General features: G+C 40.7%; 1 protein-coding gene across 5 annotated transcripts in view; it reads right to left on the bottom strand.

Annotated features, from left to right (window-relative positions):
- The window catches only part of DCAF5 (DDB1 and CUL4 associated factor 5), a 110659-nt gene that overhangs the window by 16158 nt on the left and 76239 nt on the right, over positions 1-18262 (bottom strand). For all 5 annotated transcript variants that reach the window (XM_030930203.1, XM_030930204.1, XM_030930206.1 and 2 more), the window contains exon 7: positions 12612-12678. In XM_030930203.1, the coding sequence (XP_030786063.1) occupies positions 12612-12678 (67 nt within the window). The remainder of the gene's footprint in view (positions 1-12611; positions 12679-18262) is intronic.

Here is an 18262-nt window from a genome sequence, read left to right as displayed (position 1 = left end):
GCTACTGAACAGTTTACATACAATATTTTTTTGAGATTCATCCTAGGTATCTGTATAAGCCAGATAGCTTCTCCTTTAATCTGAAATAGCTAAAGTCAAAATGCCAATATCAGAAAGAGTCTAGGGTCTCCTTTCCTCTGTCATCTAACCAGACTGTGCTGGTCGATAGTAGGATTAAATTGGAAGGAGTTAGGAAGGGCATATTTTTATCCAAGAACTATATAACCCACATAATCTCCCTTCAGGGTCATCTCTTAAGACTGTGGGTAAGGGCCCAGGTAAGGATCAACCTCACCCCCTTGGTTGTTGAACTGTCCTGACCGAATTGCTAATAATGGGTACCAATAAATAAAATACCACATACCCAGGAAAAAGGATCTGACTCATTCCTGAGCTGCCATTTGTTTATAAAATTCTGTATAAACCAACAGTCATTTCCCTGGGCCATCTGCTTTGGTAGGCTTAGCCAAATGTGCTGACACTTTTTTTTTTTTTTTTTTTGAGATGGACTCTTGCTCTGTTGCCCAGGCTGGAGTGCAGTGGCACAATCTTGGCTCTCTGCAACCTCCACCTCCTGGGTTCAAGCAATTCTCCTGCCTCAGCCTCCTGAATAGCTAGGATTACAGGCGCATGCCACTACACTCAGCTAATTTTTTTGTATTTTTGGTAGAGATGCGGTTTCACTATGTTGGTCAGGCTGGTCTCCAACTCCTGACCTCATAATCTGTCTGCCTTGGCCTCCCAAAATGCTGGGATTACAGGCATGAGCCACCGCGCCCAACCAGCTGATACCCTCTTTTTAAGTTTAGTTCCTAAGTTGAGGCCAAAGTCTCCATATATTAATCTTTATTTGATTTAGAAGAGATGGTAGGGGGGTGGGAAAGACTATAACCATATCTATTGCAAGATTTCAGAAAAGAAAATTAGAACAAGGTATCTCAAAGAATTTCAGTATCAGTGATCCACTTACTACCTTAGGACACCCCAGGATCCCAAGGGAAAACAACTTGCTCAAAATTCAGATAAAGATCTTTCTAAATGCCAAGGCCAAATGTCTCCTTAGAGAACACCAAGGGAAATGTGTATGTCCTAATTTCCCTCCCTTCTCTACTTATGGCCCACTTCCATCACATTCAGCCAGGGGTTTACTGCCTCAGGCCTTTGAAGAGTCAGAATACTATTCCCATTTCTAGCCAATTTCAGTTGCTTTTGTTTAGTGTCAAGTTCATTTGCTTCATGAAGTCCTCCAAGAATGAGTATGTTTTTCACTCAAATGCTGAAAGCAATGTGGTCAAGATTTCTTGATGTCTTGGTCTAATAGCAACTTAGCAATCATGGCACTTTGGGCTATAAAAGAGACCACTTAAGTACTCTGTACTGAAATCAATCCCAAATGCAACCTGGACAAAACACCAGGATTAATTTTCTTGCCAGAATCTTTGGACTTTTTGCCCTTTCCTTGCAACCCCATTATGGTCATGTGCTGCATAATGATGTTTCAGTCAATGACAGTGGTCCCATAAGATTATAATACTGTATATTGGCCAGGAGCAGTGGCTCACGCCTGTAATCCCAGCACTTTCGGAGGCCAAAGTGGGCGTATCACATGAGGCCAGGAGTTTTGAGACCAGCCTGGTCAACATGGCAAAACCCTGTCTTTATTAAACATACAAAAATTAGCCGGCTGTGGTGGTGCACATCTGTAATCTCAGCTACTCGGGAGGCTGAAGCATGAGAATTGCTTGAATCCGGAAGTTGGAGGTTGCAGTGAGCTCAGATCACACCACTGTACTCCAGCCTAGGTGACAGAGCAAGACTGTCTCAAACACACACACAGGGCAAGACTGTCTCAAACACACACACACACACACACACACACACACACAACCACAGAAACAACAACAAAAATCTAAAAAACAATCCTGTATCTTCACTGTGTCTTTTCTATGTTTAGTTATGTTTAGATACACAAACACTTACCATTGTGTCCAACTGCCTACAGTATTCAGTATAGTCACATGCTATACAGGTTTGTAGACTAGAAGCAATAGGCTATACCACACAGCCTAGGTGTGTATATGCTTTATCATCTAGATTTGTGTAAATATACCCTATGAATTTTGCACAACAAATCACCTAATGACACATTTCTCAGAATGCATCCTCATTATTAAGTGGCTCATGACTATAATAGGTGGAACAAATACCTTTGTAAGAGTGGGAAGAAATTAAGTGTGAAGGCAATAGTGAGGAACTTAGAACAGGGGCCAAAAGACTGGAAGGGGCTGACAGAAGACAAAAACTTATGACAGCAGGAGATAAACCTTGCATTTGTAAACAATAGAGCAATGACCTTCATGAAGAAGAACCTTGGTCTTCTGAGATTTAGATGTTGACATATACAAGATAGTAAGAATAGAGCAAGGTATGTAAGAAGGAGACGTGATAAATGATTGCTAAATGGAAATTAGTGAAGAACACTGTTAAGAGTGCTATTTAAAAAACTCTATCATCCAGTGGCTCATGACTCTAATCCCAATACTTTGGGAGGCCAAGGCAGGTGGATCATGAGGTCAAGAGATCAAGACCATCCTGGCCAACATGGTGAAACCCCATCTCTACGTTAATAACAATACAAAAATTAGTGGGGCGTGGTGGCGCATGCCTGTAGTTCCAGCTATGTGGGAGGCTGAGGCAGAAGAATCACTTGAACCTGGGAGGCAGAGGTTGCAGTGAGCCGAGATTGTGTCACTGCACTCCAGCCTGGCAACAGACGGAGACGCCGTCTCAAAAAGCAAACAAACAAACAAACAACAACTCCATCATCAGGCTAAAAAGACAGATTATGGTATAGGAAATGCTTTCAGTACTTCATGAAGAACCTTATCTGGCAGCTCTAGGCTGGGGTATCAAACCATCCCGAACAACGTACTGATAAGGCAAGACTGTGAACAGATACCTAAAAGGGTAGTAGTACTTTGTAGGGGAGAAGTTGAAAACCAGATAACAGTAGTTATTCAAATGATAAAATGGACATCAAATCTCTGTTAATTACCTAGTCCTTCCCTGAGCAATATGAATGATTTGGACTTGGGAAAATTTAGTATATGACAGCATATGCTATTCACCAAAAAATCCAATGGTTAATTCAGTCTTCATCTGAACTCTTCTTATTTGATTTATCAGCAACATTCAACATAGTTAGTTGCTTCTTCACTTGATTTCCTAGGATCACCCTCTCTTGGTTTTCCTTCTGCCTCAATTGGTCACTCCTTCTTGATCTCCTTTTTGGATACTCTCCTTGATTCCTTTTTGTTTTCTTGCTATGCTGCCCAGGCTGGAGTGCAGTGGCTACTCACAGTTGGAATCACAGCACATTACAACCCTGAACTAATAGGTTCAAGTGATCCTCCCACCTCAGTCTCTCAAGTAGCTGGACTACAGGTGCATGCCACCATACCCAGCTTCCTCCCCTTGACTTCTAAAGATTGGAATACCTTAAGGGCTCAATCCTGACTAAATATACACACTTATTTGGTAAGCTCACCCAGTCTTATGGCTTTATACTATCTACATGTTATCCAAACTTAAAATTGTTATTTCTAGTCCAGACCTTTCTCTTGAACTCTAGACCTTCAAACCATTCAACATTTCTACCTGGATGTTTAAGAAACATCTTGAACTACCTGCACTGCCCTCTTCCTCGATCTTTGAGGAAATCCTGATGGTTTTACCTTCAAAATGTATCTAGAATCCAACCTCTATTACCCTGGTTCAAGCCATCATCACCATTCACCTGTATCAAATGAGACCCCTACTAGTTCTCATTTCTATTCTTGGCAGCCCCATTCCTACCATCAATCCTCAACTCAGCAGCCAGAGTGATCCTTTTAAAACAAGTCAGATCATGCCATTCCTCTGCTCGAAATCCTCTAATGTCACCCCATTTCCTCAGTAAGAGCTTACATGAATTGCACACCCGCCTTGCTTCACTCATCACTGACTTCATCTCCCACTATTATCCCCATCCCCTACTCTGCCTTAACACCTTGACTTCCTTGCTGTTTATCAAATACACCAGGTATACTCTTACTTCAGGACCTTCATGCTGGCTCTCCCTGAAATGCTCTTCTACCAAATTTCTGCATGGCCAGCTCCTTAAGCACTTTGAGGCTTTTACTCAGATATGAACTTCTCAATAAGGCCTATACTAAATATTCTGTATACAACTGCAACACCCCAGGCCCCCAATACCACCCCAGGCCGCCCAATACCACTTTCTATCTTCCTTACTCTGTTCTACTTTTTCTATAGCACTTCTAACCTTTTAAACATACTACGTACTTTACTATGTTTATTGTTCATTGTTTCCCCTGCTAGAACATAAGCTCCATGATAGCAGGGCTTCTATCTCCACTGTATCCCTAGTCTCTAGAACTGTGCCTAGCACAGAGTAAGGTTTTTAATAAATATATGATGAAATGAAAAGATGTGAGTGTATTAGATGGTGGAACACAAGCATGCAGGAAAAAAAAATCTCCACATATGTGTTCCATCACCCAATAAGTGTTTCTTTTTCTCCAATCTTCCTGCAGCCAATTTCATATCTTTTTTTTTTTTTTTTTTTTTTTTTTTGAGACAGGGTCTCATTCTGTTCCCCAGGCTGGAGTGCAGTGGCATGATTTTGGCTCACAGTAATCCCACCTCCCAGGCTCAAGCAATCTTCCTACCTCAGCCTCCCTAGTAGCTGGGACTATAGGGACATGGCGCCACGCCTGGCTAATTTTTTGTATTTTTTGTAGAGATAGGGTTTCGCCATGTTGCTCAGGCTGGTCTCAAACTCTTGGGCTCAAACAATCCTCCTGCCTTGGCCCTCCGAAGTGCTGGGATTACAGGTGTGAGCCACCTAATCCAGCCCAGATATTCTTTTTTTTTTTTTTTTTTAAGATGGAATCTCACCAGGCTGGAGTGCAGTGGTGTGATCTCACTGCAACCTCCGCCTACTGGGGGTTCAAGTGATTCTCCTGCCTCAGCTTCCCAAGTAGCTGGGACTACTGGCATGCACCACCATGCCCAGCTAATTTTTGTATTTTTAGTAGAGATGGGATTTCGCCATGTTGGCCAGCATGGTCTCAATCTCTCAACCTCGGGATCTGCCCGCCTTGGCCTCCCAAAGTGCTGGGATTACAGGCATGGAGCCACTGCGCCTGGCCTAGATATTCTTTTACAGCATTTTTACTATAATGTAGTAAGTAGGAGCAAAGAAATAAAGGGGCTGAAATCCTACCTATCCTTCAGGGTCCTCTGAAATGCTAACTGCATGAAAATTTTACCAGTCTCCCCAAGTCTCTTCAAGACCTCCTTCATTATCTTTTTTATAGGCCTCAGAAGCCACTTTTACATTGAGTGTATGTGTCTGTGTGTGTGCTCACGCACATCCTTTTTGTTGTCTCTGTTATACTGGAAGCTCTCTGAAGGCAAAAAAATGTTCATTTTTCAGTGGCCCATAGAGCTTTACATGATGTCTTATCTAAGGATACTCAATAAGTGAACAAATTGAAATTAAAGCCCTCATCATCCTCTTTGGGATAAAGCTTGAAGCTTAAAGCTGTCTGCTAAAATGAGGTTTGGTAAGCAGATTTAAGACAATCTGTTTCATTCTTGACTCCACTGGTAGAATTAAGAGTTTACTGCAAGGGCCGGACGTGGTAGCTCATGCCTGTAATCCCAGCACTTTGGGAGGCCAAGACAGGCGGATCACCTGAGGTCGGGAGTTCGAGATCAGCCTGACCAACATGGAGAAACCCCGTCTCTATTAAAAATACAAAATTAGCTAGGTGTGGTGGCACATGCCTGTAAACCCAGCTACTCAGGAGGCTAAGGCAGGAGAATCGCTTGAACCCGGGAGGCAGAGGTTCCAGTGAGCCGAGATCGTGCCATTGCACTCCAGCCTGGGCAACAAGAACGAAACTCCATCTCAAAAAAAAAAAAAAAAAAAAAGTTTACGGCAAGACAAGAGACTACTTCTTTTCCTGGTACATCTAGAAAAGGTAACCAAGCCTCTTAGCATTTCAAAAAGGCCCAAGTTAACAGCTGCAGGGTCTTCTAGTCTCAAACCATAAAGAGAAGGACAATCAAGGATACTGACAATACAGACAGAGCAGTGACTGCCTCCTGGAGACCACATAACCACTTAAGAGATGAGAAAAGCCAGATGGGGATAGCCAATGCTGTCAGTACAGCTCAAAGACCTCCACAGGCATCAATGCTTAGTTGCACAAAAAAGTCAGTTATGCTGAGTTCTTTCATCATATGTGCCTCACATGTGTTTATAACCAACTACTTGCAACCAATTAAAAACAGCTGTTTTTTCCAATTACATGGGAGGAAAAAGCAGATACCTAGGCCTAAGTCACTGAGAGTAAATACATGTCTAGAAAAAGAAGACAGAGCACACAAACATATGCAGGCCCATAAAAACGCATTTACAGCTGTTTCCAGCCTACTTCATCAGCCTACTGCCAGTGGGGGCGGTTGCAGTGACTTGGCAGTAAAAATACATGTTTTTCCCTTCCATTCAGGGAAAAATTTGTCACATAAGAGAACTCTCTTGAACTACTGATGAGTCAAGGGCAGCCTTCATGCAAGAACAACTCAATCAGCCATTCCAGGAGGGTAGCAAGGAAGGACAATGTCTTGATCTCTAAGGAGTTATTAAAAGGTGAGAGTGTAGACATGGAGTCTCATTCTTTCATTCTGTTGTTGAAGTGTGCAGTCTCAAACTCCTGGGCTCAAGCAATACTCCTGCCTCAGCCTCCTGAGCAACTGGGACTACAGGCATATGCCACCATGCCCAGTTTTCTTTCTTTCTTTTTATTATTAGAGACACAGTCTTGCTGTGTTGCTCAGGCTGGTCTCAAACTCATGGGCTCAACTGATCTTCCTGCCTCAGCCTCCCAAAGTGCCAGGATTACAGGTACGAGCCATTGTGCCCAGTAGCAGTTAGTTTAAAAAAATTTTTTGTGAAGACAGGATTCCACTATGTTGCTCAGGATGGTCTCAAACTCCTGAGGCATCAAGTGATCCTCCCACCTCAGCCTCCCAAAGTGCTGGGATTACAGGCATGTGCCACTGTGCCCAGCCGAGAAGGTTTTCTTAGTGAGGAATAACAGTCATTCAGTAGCTACTAAGTACTCTCACAATAATCCTAAGAAAGTACTATTATTGGTGGTGGTGTTAAAATCCTTATTTCACAGGAGTTTGGTAAGATTAGGAAATTTTTCCAAAGCCCCCAGTTGGAAGATAAATGGATCAGGAATTTAAAGCCAGTCCTAACAACTCTATCACGTTATGCTTCTTTCCATAAATAAGAAGGTCTTAGAGTAAGAGGTAGCTCAAGAAAAGCAACTTGACCTGTGAAAACCCTAAAGCCCTTTCTAACAAGAATTCAGGGAAAGAGAAGGGAAAGGCAAAATAAATATTTTCAAGAGACACCTACCAACCTTCCCCGCACATTGCCAAATCCATTACTTCCATACCTAACTTATTAGGGAAAAAATGCTTTGGAAATGATGGATCTACACTGATCTTACTATATATAGCAGTAACAATGTCTCATATTTGAATATGCATTGTTTTCAGAAAGCTTCCAAGATTATTAAATCATCACACAATATAAGGCAGGGGAGGGAGACATTTTATATAAGAAACTGAGGCTCAGACAAATACTATTATGTAACTTGCTAAAAATCAGTCATGTAGTTAGTGGTAGTTAAGTTCAAGTTAGAGGACTTGAATCCAGGTATGATTTTAAGTCTAATGCTCCTTTCAACATGTAACTCTGGCTCTATATGTAACTGCTAGTCTATTTATTTTATTTTCAGAATTGCCACATAAAAACAGATGCCCTTCCTACCTACTTTAGAGGTCATAGACATATTCCAATGGACTTTTTCTTTGCCACAGCAAAGTTCCCAGTTCTAGTTCTATTCCTTCCTCTAATTCTTATTTTTATTTTTATTTTTTTGTTTTTATTTTTTGAGCTGGAGTCTCCTCTGTCACTCAAGCTGGAGTGCAGTGGTGCGATCTCGGCTCATTGCAACCTCTCCCTCCCGGGTTCAAGCAATTCTCCTGCCACAGCCTCCCAAGTAGCTGGGATGATGGGTGTGCACCACTATGCCCGGCTAATTTTTGAATTTTTAGTAAAGACAGTGTTTCACTATGTCGGCCAGGTTGGTCTCAAACTCCTGACCTCAAGTGATCCGCCTCCCTCAGTCTCCCAAAGTGCCAGGATTACAGGCATGAGCCACTGCGCCCGGCCCCTTCCTCTAATTTTTAAAGGGATTTTTAGAATGAGTTATTTAAAATCAACTAAAAAATTGGACCTGATCTTCCCTGGTAGCAAGTTTTATAGTAGATATAGGTCTTATATATTGAAATGATCTCCTCAGCCCACTAGGAAGTCCTGTTGGAAAGACCTATATAGTACTGTTTATACCGCAAATAAATTTCATCTCTTTGGAGTTTGTATAGCAAAAAAACAAAGACTGATTAACAGTCTTCCTGAGCAGGAGTATGCAGAAGAAAAAGATGGCCTTGACTTTGGCTAACACTCAGGACTGCTCTCCATCTCATTCTCTCAGCACTCAGCACGCACATGAAACACACAGCAGGCATCAAATAAATGCTGACTGCTTGTCATCTAGAGTCTAGTTCTGATTATGTCATTAGGTATACAAATGGCAAGTCAGCTTTCCCTTACTAGCCTGCCTTAGAATCATATATCCAATAGGTGAGAGAAAGAGGGAAAGACAGAGAGAGAAAATGAATGATTGAATGAATGTGTACACACTTATCCTTGGCCCATGATTATTTAAGTCAAAAATACATTAGATTGGATTAAGAGTTTCCTGACAAGATTTTCCTCATCTAAGCATTCAAAGTTAGAACTCAAGGGATGCATCCAGCCCACAGATATCTTGTTAGGCTTACTGAACTTTGCTAAATATTTTTTATAGCTATGCATTAATTGCCAACATTTTAAAATTGAGGTATTACATATAAAAATGAGAGGTACCAAGTATTCCTGAAGCCAGGTTGAAGAGTAGGGCTGAAAACAGGAGGAGTTAAAACCATGTATAAAGCATGGTTAAAACTCTTCCCTTGAGTCCACATGGCCAGGAAACCATCCATTCCCCACATAAGCAGAAGTCTGGGGGTTGCCAACTGACACTGACCCAAAGAGGTTTTAGACTGGGGATACAAGGCACAGTTGGGGGGTAGGATTCAACAAAAATCTTCATATAGATCTGTAAGACCCACAGCCTCATTTCCCTATTTGGCTCTTAGAGCCATAGTTTAATTACCAGGCAAATACTCTCTACGTAGGAGAATGAAGATTCCTGTCTTGGGAAACTGATTGATTTCAATAGTAGAAAGTCAACACAGAATGTCTAATATTGAAAATCCAAAAATATTATAAGCATGTTATAGGCAAAGGTAGAGAAAGGGACTGCTGTGCTTTTAAAAAATAAGCTTTATAATATTATTTGATTTAAAAATTATATAGCTCTATTACTTTGATTAAAAAAGTATTTAATTACAAAAATAGTGGAGGTAATAAAAAAGAACAAGAAGGAAGAATAGAAAGAAAAAGAGAAGTTCTACGAATATGAAAAAATAAAAGAGACCAGGCACAGTGACGCGCACCTGTAGTCCCAGATACTTGGGAGGCTTAGGCAGGAAGATTGCTTCAGCCCAGGAGCTCAAGGCTGTATGTAGTATGCTCTGATTGTGCCTGTGAATAGCCACTGCACTCCAGCCTGGGCATCATAGCGAGACCCTGACTTTTTTTTTTTTTTTTAAAGAGAGAGAAGAGAAAAAAAAAAAATGTGGGTGGGATCTGTCAGAATAGTGGCAGAAGGGCTGAATCCCCAAATGAGTCAAGACATGCAAAAAATAATCTTAAAAGATACTTTAGACACATACAGAGCAAGATGATGATCAAAGGGACAGACTTGCTGTGACTGATGATGTGAGCTGAAGAGCGATACAGATAAAACAAACCCTCAATTACAGTTAGTGAATCCAACAACAGGGATAGTCATAAGGTCTTGTCCTTGTGAACAAAGAAGCCCAAGTACCAAGTAAAGGATGGGGATGCAGAACCAACCACAGCCTATGTGGAAAGTATTAATAGATCATGGGTTCTGTGGCCTTTAAAAAAGCTTATGTGACATTGGGTGTACTTTCTGAAACACTGCATAGTGCACTTTAGAATAAAGCAGCCAAAGATTCTTATCTGGCCTGATCAGACTAAATCTGCTAGATGTATTCCGTTAATCCATAAACAGGGGTAGAACAAATTCAGGAGAGAAAATCAGTACAGCAGAGGAATTGACATAATTATTTTTTAAGGAACTACTAACTAAACTTAGGGGTACTATCTCTGGAGAACATCTAGAAGGTGACATGAGAACTTCCTTATAAGAAGGGCAAGGGACACTAGGGATGCATGTGCACAGAGAAAAGTGAGAACATAGTGAGAAGGTGGCCAAGGAGAGAGACACTGAGAGAAATCAAACTGGCCAGCACCTTGATCGTGGACTTCTAGCCTGCAGAACTGTGAGAAAATAAATTTCTGTTAAGCCACCCAGTCTGTGATACTTTGTTACTGCAGCTCTGGCAGACTAGATGGTCCATATCCTAAATCAGTAAAGAAAGCAGCAGGGGGCCAGCCACAGTGGCTCATGCCATATACTTCCAGCACTTTGGGAGGCCAAGGTGGGACGATCACTTAAGCCCAGAGTTTGAGGCTACAGTGAACCAAGGTCATGCCACTCCACTCCAGCCTGGGCTCGAGAGTGAGACCCTATCTCTTACAAAAAAAAAAAAGAAAGAAAGAAAGCAGCAGGGAGAAGAAGAAAACCTATGATACTATTGCTAATTCTTTCCTATTGTCTCTATTCAAACTTGAAAAAGATTCCAGAGAATAGTCCTGGGGAGAAGAAGGATTATCCTCATTCTATTTTTAAAGTCATACTAACTTAATAATTAAAAGCTTTCCAAGATCAGGTAAAAGATACAATTAAACCCAAAGATTACTTCTCAACCAATCAAGCTAGGATTTACAGGGGTGAGAGACTTGTATCTACAACTACCTCAAGTGCTAGAACTTCACTTTTTGTTCAGGTAGACTACTGCTGTTCCATTTGCTTGTGCTTCAAAGGTAAGCTGTTTCACTCATGCTTTCTAAATTCTAGAAAGGGAAAAGCCCTTTTGTAACTTGTTTAGTAACTAGACCACAGCAAATGTTGAGTTATGCCAAAAGTGGGCCTCAACAGGTTTTGAAAGGCAGATATTTGGTAAGAATATTGTTAATTCAGCAATAGCCAAGAACTTCCCTAAACTCTGAGCACTACTATAGACATGTTTTGTGTAATATACTGGGCATAGTACTCTAATTTTCCTAAAGGCCATTTTTCAGCTTAATGTCATATATCACCTGGAACAGATGGCTATATTGAGCTGTTTGAGTATTAAAAACAGACATTTTTCTACCATTAGGTAACACTCATTGAGCACACGAAGACACTATTATCAAGAATGAAGATTAAGAAACAAACCATCCTAAGAAAAAAAAGGTAAAACAAACAAACAAACAAAAAACAGCAAGTAAAAAGAACAAAGAGGTATGATCCACACTTTTGAAAGCTCAGATTGCTTAAATACAAATTTACGGAAAGCTGTAGGCTTTTTTCAGAATACAACTACAGCAAATGCAGAAATATTTCTTCCTAATTTCTCTGACATCCTGGGTCAACAAAGCCCCAGGGAACATACCTGTCCATCAACAGAGAAAGCCTCCCTTTAGTTAACATGACCAGGGAGGACAAAGGAAAGAAAGAGCCCTACCAACTGTTTGTAGAGTAATAAGCAAGAATATGAAGATGGATAATAAAAGCAAAGCATGTAAAAGCAAGACAAAAACATTCCAGGTGTGGGCTGGGCGTGGTGGCTCATGCCTGTAATTCCAACACTTTGGGAGGCTGAGGAGGGGAGATCATCTGAGGTCAGGAGTTCGAGATCAGCCTGGCCAACATGGTGAAACCCTGTTTCTACTAAAAATACAAAAAATTAGCCGGTGTGGTGGCGTGTGCCTGTAATCCCAGCTGCTCAGGAGGCTGAGGCAGGAGAATCACTTGAACCTGGGAGGCAGAGGTTGCAGTGAGCCGAGATACCACCAATGCACTCCGGCCTGAGCAACAAGAGAGAAACTCCATCTCAAAAAAAAAAAAAAAAAAAAAAAAAAAATCCAGGTGTGAAATAGGAGGAGATTGGAAATAAAGGACATAAAGGAGTTCTATGAAGTCTGAAGAAAGGTTCTTAGGAGGAAAAAAATATAAGCATCATTTATGTCAGATAAAGCTATGTTTGAGGGATATAGTTTAATCTGGTTTATAATTTTTATTTTTAAATTTCCTTTGGTCACAGCTTATGTAAGAAGAGAATTATTATCCTCTACTGCTAAAGATCTGTCCCCTCAGGGCACAGCATACCAAAGGTCAACAGGGCCAGCAATAGCAGTATGTTCATGTGAAGGATATACTCACCTGCTTCTGGATCTGCCGGAATTCTCCACATGTACAGGTTGAAGTCATCAGAGCCTGAAAGGATATACTGTTGGAACAAAAAAAATATAGATAACATCATATATTATAACATAGAATACAATATATAATATAATAATAAACATATTAATTTTTTTTGAGATGGAGTCTTGCTCTGTTGTCCAGACTGGAATGCAGTGGTGCGATCTCAGCTCACTGCAACATCCGGCTCCTGGGCTCAAGTGATTCTCCTGCCTCAACCTCCTGAGTAGCTGGGACTACAGGTGCGTGCCACCACGCCCAGCTAATTTTTTGTATTTTTCAGTAAAGATGGGGTTTCACCATGTTGGCCAGGCTGGTCTCAAACTCCTGACCTCAGGTGATCCGCCCACCTTGGCCTCCCAAAGTGCTGGGATTACAGGTGTGAGTCACCACAATTGGCCTAAACATATTCATTTTTAATATATCTATCTGTACAGAGATTTCCTTTAAATAAACAACATAAATGGGCATATATTTATAAGGCACCACACAGCAAACACCCTCTTAAAAATACCTGCAAATCAAAAGGCGTGTTAGCTAAACTCAGCAACAAGAAAAAAATGACCTAATTCAAAAAGGGGCAAATTAGATAGTTCTCCAAAGAAATATACAAATGGCTAGTAAGTATATGAAAAGATGCTCAACATCACTAATAATTAGAAAAATGCAAATCAAAACCACAATGAAATACTATTTCACACCCATTAGGATGACTATTACCAAAAAAAAAAAAAAAAAAAAAAAAAAAGACAAGTATTGGCAAGGATGTGGAGAAAGTGGGAACTCTTGTGCATTGCTGGTAGGAATGAGTAACAGTGCAGCTACTGTGGAAAACAATATGGCAATTCCTCAACAAGTTAAATATAGAACTACCATATGATGCAGCAATTACAATCCTAGGTATATATCCAAGAATTGAAAGCGGGGACTCTAAGAGATATCTGTATACCCATTTTCATAGCAGCATTATTCATAATAGCCAAAAGGTGGAAACAACCCAAGGGTCTACTGACAGACGAATGGATAAACAAAATGTGGTAATACATACAATGGAATATTATTCAGCCTTTAAAAGGAAGGAAATTCTGACACATGCTACAACAGGGATAAACCGTGACATTATACTAAATGAAATAAGGCAGAAACAAAAAGACAGATACTGTATGACTCCACTTATATGAGGCACTGGGAGTAGTAAAATTCACAGAAAGAGCAAGTGGTTGCCAGGGGCTGGGAGGAGGGAGAATGAAGAGTTATTGTTTGTTGGGGAGTTTCAGTCTGGGATGATGAAGAAGTTCTGAAGGTGGATAGTGGTGATGGCTGCACAGCAATGTGATTGTACTTAATGCCACTGAACTGTGGATTTCTAAATGGTTACAATGGTAAATCTCATGTTATGTATATTTTACCACAATTTAAAAAAATTTTAATGCAGAATGTAAAAACTAGGAGCTTCCCAGAGATCTTTTACATAAGGCCAAGTATCCTGAACTTCTCTACTGCCAGCTGATACCTTTGACCAGGAAGCCATCACCAACATAGCCATGAATTAGTGCCTGGGCATAAGCAGTGGTCTTTTATGTGCTTGATCTCAAAAAGGACACTGTACCAGATCAACTCTAATGTGTACTCATAAAAGCATTGTCTAACATTGTCTAATAGAAACTAGAGAGTAATTCTGAGAGTTCATTTATTTCCAAAGATTAACATAAGTGTTTTACTTTAAGTTGAGGTCAGCATTACTTCTTCCTGTCTTTTGCCCCCATCTGCTCATTTCCCTGAAAAAGAAAGGCCTACTGTTTTCCTTTTGTGTGTGTGTGTATGTGACAGCATCTTGCTGTGTTGCCCATGCTAGAGGGCAGTGGCATGATCATGGCTCACTGCAGTCTCGACTCCCTGGGCTCAAGTGATCCTCCCGCCTCAGCCTCCGCAGTAGATGGATAACAGGCACGCACCACGACACGTAGCCTATTCATTCATTTATTTATTTATGAGACAGGGTCTCGCTCTGTCACCCAGGCTGGAGTGCAGTGGCACAATCATTGCTCATTGCAGCCTTGACTCCTAGGCTCAAATGATTGTCCTGCCTTAGCCTCCTGAGTAGCTGGGACTACAGGCAGGCACCACCACACCCAGCTAATATTTTGTGGAGACAGGGGTCTCACTTTCATTGCCCAGGCTGGTCTCAAACTTCTGGGCTCAAGTGATCCTCCTGCCTCAGCCTCCCAATGTGTCGGGATTATAGGCATAGGCTACAGTGCCTGGCCAGGTCTACAGTTTTCTAAAGAAAATGTCATACTTGAAAATGACATCGAACAATCCCCAAAAAGTATAAGTCCAACATATACACAACCTCCTGCCTAACATAAATTACTAAATACTGTGCAATCATTTAAAATCAATTTCCTAGCCTTCAAAACACTCGTAGGAACATGAGAAAAAAGGCAAAGACAGGTAGATCTAAAGATGAAGAAAATGCTGTCTATAGGGATTAGGTAATAAGGGCACAGTGGAAAAAGCAGTAGGCTCAGTTTCTTTATCTGCAACATGAGAGAACTGGACTGGTGGCTCTGTGAGGCTCATTTAATTCTAAGATTCTATGATTACTCTGTGAAGGAATGTTGGAAGCTGGATTAGACCCAAAAAGTCCCTAAGCTGCCAGCCCAAGTGATTTGATAAGTCACTCCACAAACATGCTCAAGACAAGGAAACTCATAAGGCTAATCTTGTTAAACTTCAATTTAAAAGTTTCCTAAACAACAACAACAATGAAAAAACATGATTTAAAAAATGGGCCAAGGACTTGAATAGACATTTCTCCAAAGAAGTAGAACATGGCCATATACAAATGGCCAATAAGCACATGAAAAGATGTTCAACATCACCGATCATTAGGGAAATGCAAATCAAAACAATGAGATACCACCTCATACCCATTAGAATGGTTACTATCAAAAACAAAACAAAGACCCACAAAATAGTTCCCCCCAAAATTAAAGATAGAATTATCATATGATCCAGCAATTCCAATTCTGGGTACACATCCAAAAGTACTGAAAACAAGATTAGAGATACTTGCAACCTATGTTCATAGCAGCACTGTTTACAATGGCCAAGAGGTGGAATCATCCCCTATGTGTCCATCAACATCATTCAGCCTTAACAAGGAAGGAAATTCTGACACATGCTACAACATGGATCAACTCTGAGGACATCACATCATGCTAACTGAAATAAGCCAGTCACAAAAAGACAAATACTCTATGATCCTACTACAGTAGTCATGAAAATTCAGACACAAAGTAGAATGGTGGTTGCCAGGGCCTAGTGGGAGGGGAAATGGGGAGTTGATGTCTAGTGGGCACAGAGTTTCAGTTTGAGATGAAGAAGTTCTAGAGATGGATGGTGGTGATGGTTACACAACAATGTAAATGTATATATTTAATTACACTTTTTTTTTTTTTTGAGACAGAGTTTTTGCTGCCCAGGCTGGAGTACAGTGCTGCAACCTCGGCTCACTGCAACCTTCACCTCCCGGATTCAAGCGATTCTCATGCCTCAGCCTCCCCAGCAGCTGGGACTACAGGCGGGCGCCACCATTTCCTGTTACTTGTTACATGTTTAAAAAAGGCTATGAACTTCACGTGGAATTCCTGCTACCCTGCCCCCCATACCACTGCAAACTAAACAAACAAAAAATAATATTTAAAAAGACTGAGCCCAGTGGGCTTATCAGGGGTTTTACTATTTCATTGTGAAGCATCAGTGCTTTCCTATTTGTTCAGCTATTCACCAGGACAAAGCCATGAGAAGGGAAAATTGGATTCCCAGACAGAATGCTGACTCAGAAGACTGCCTTAGAAGGAAGAAAACTCTCCCAGAGTTAAGGCCTGTTGGGTTTAATATGACAGCTCCTAAAATATGCAGAAAATGCATAAAATGTACAGGCTTCCTCTTAGGGATAAAGGCAACTCCTGACCTCTCTTCCTCTTGGAATTGTTCTTCCATCCACCACAAGAGAACAGCTCGGGATGATTTTTAAGGGGGCGCGTCTTGCCTCACTGCCATCTAGTGAGGGCATTTGAGCGTTCACACACTCTGGAATCACAAAACTGTCCTGTGGAATTCATTATGGCATTTTACGGTTGTCTGCTGGATGCCTCCTAGCATTAAAAATTGGCTGCCTGGGTACTGCTGACTATAAGGACAGAAATAAAAGTGAGGTCATTCCTTCATTCATTAAACAAATATTTATTGAATGTCTAATACATGTTAGGGATTGTTCCAGGGAAGGGAAGGCAGAGTTGATCAAAAGAGACCCTGTTCCTGTCTCATGAAGCTTACATTCTATTGATGGGAGGGGGAAAATATTATAGACATATATAATATGGGGAGAGCAAAAAAAGTTAAACAAAAAAAAAACATATATAATGTGTCCAGTGGTGACAAGTATTCTAGAGAAAAATTAAACAGCAGGTTAGCGCATATAGGGGGTGCTGGGGGTTGGCGTGTTAGTTTCCGTTTTACAGAGGGTGGTCACAGAAGGCCTCTTTGATAAAATGGTATTTTGAATAGAGCCCTGAAGGAAATGAGGGAGCAAGTTATGTGGATATCTGGGAGAAGAGTATTCCAGGAGAGCAGACAGAGTTCTGGCTATTTTAAAATATAAGGCAGTCATTAAGAGCTCTTTTGTCTTTTTTTTTTTTTTAAGTTTTGTGGAAATAAAGATTATTTCAAGTGAGCTGAGTACAGAGATACATTTACTATCATAAGAGCAGCTAGAAACATTCCTGTCTTCTAAAGCTATGCTGAAAGGGTCATCCCCTCCCGGACTCAGGCTGGCTAGGGCCACCGAGTGGGGCCTTGCTGATGGTTAGTGCTTAAAAGGACCACCAGGACACTGCAGGTCTAGGTGGGCCATCTTACAAATATTTGCTGAAGGATATAAGGAAATATAAGCAAGAAAACAAAGATCAAACAGTGCCGATGGCACTGTGTCACTACCAAAAGAAACAAACCCAAAGTACTTCATTATATTAAAACTTAAGAAACACAGTAATTATTTCAATTAACCAGAAAACTGGACTTCACCTCAAGAGGTGAAATTGGAGGCATAGGTTTTTCTCTCTGTCTTTTCTTTATCTTGATGATCTAATTTCAAACAGTACCTGCTCATTCTCACCCAGGAAATCTGGTGTTTGGGGTCTGAAGCTGACCTGGAGTAAAGTGCTTCTGGCCTAGATAACAGAAAGGCTCAGCAGCAGATACTTCTATATAAATAGGCAAGCTATAGAAACTTAATAGAAAAATTGGTTGCTCCAAATTCCTGTTTCATATTTTTTATGACTTGAAAACCAACGTTCATATTTCATACACTACTGTGAAAAAAACTAAAAATTACTATTCAACTTTGGAAAGGCAGAAACTAAATAAGGTGATAAGAAGTTTGTGGCCAAATGGGGACATGAATATGAAGAATTCATTACCTTCTCTAAGCTATTTTTTTAACATCATTCTAAACATTGAGGGGGAAACCACAAATTAAAAACTCACTTCATGTTCTGCTTCTGTGCTAAAAAAAAAAAAAAAAAAAAAAAAAAAAAAAAAAAAGG

Source organism: Rhinopithecus roxellana, chromosome 5, assembly GCF_007565055.1.
Source record: "Rhinopithecus roxellana isolate Shanxi Qingling chromosome 5, ASM756505v1, whole genome shotgun sequence".
NCBI lineage: Eukaryota > Metazoa > Chordata > Mammalia > Primates > Cercopithecidae > Rhinopithecus > Rhinopithecus roxellana.
This window is presented reverse-complemented; position numbering and strand designations above follow the sequence as displayed.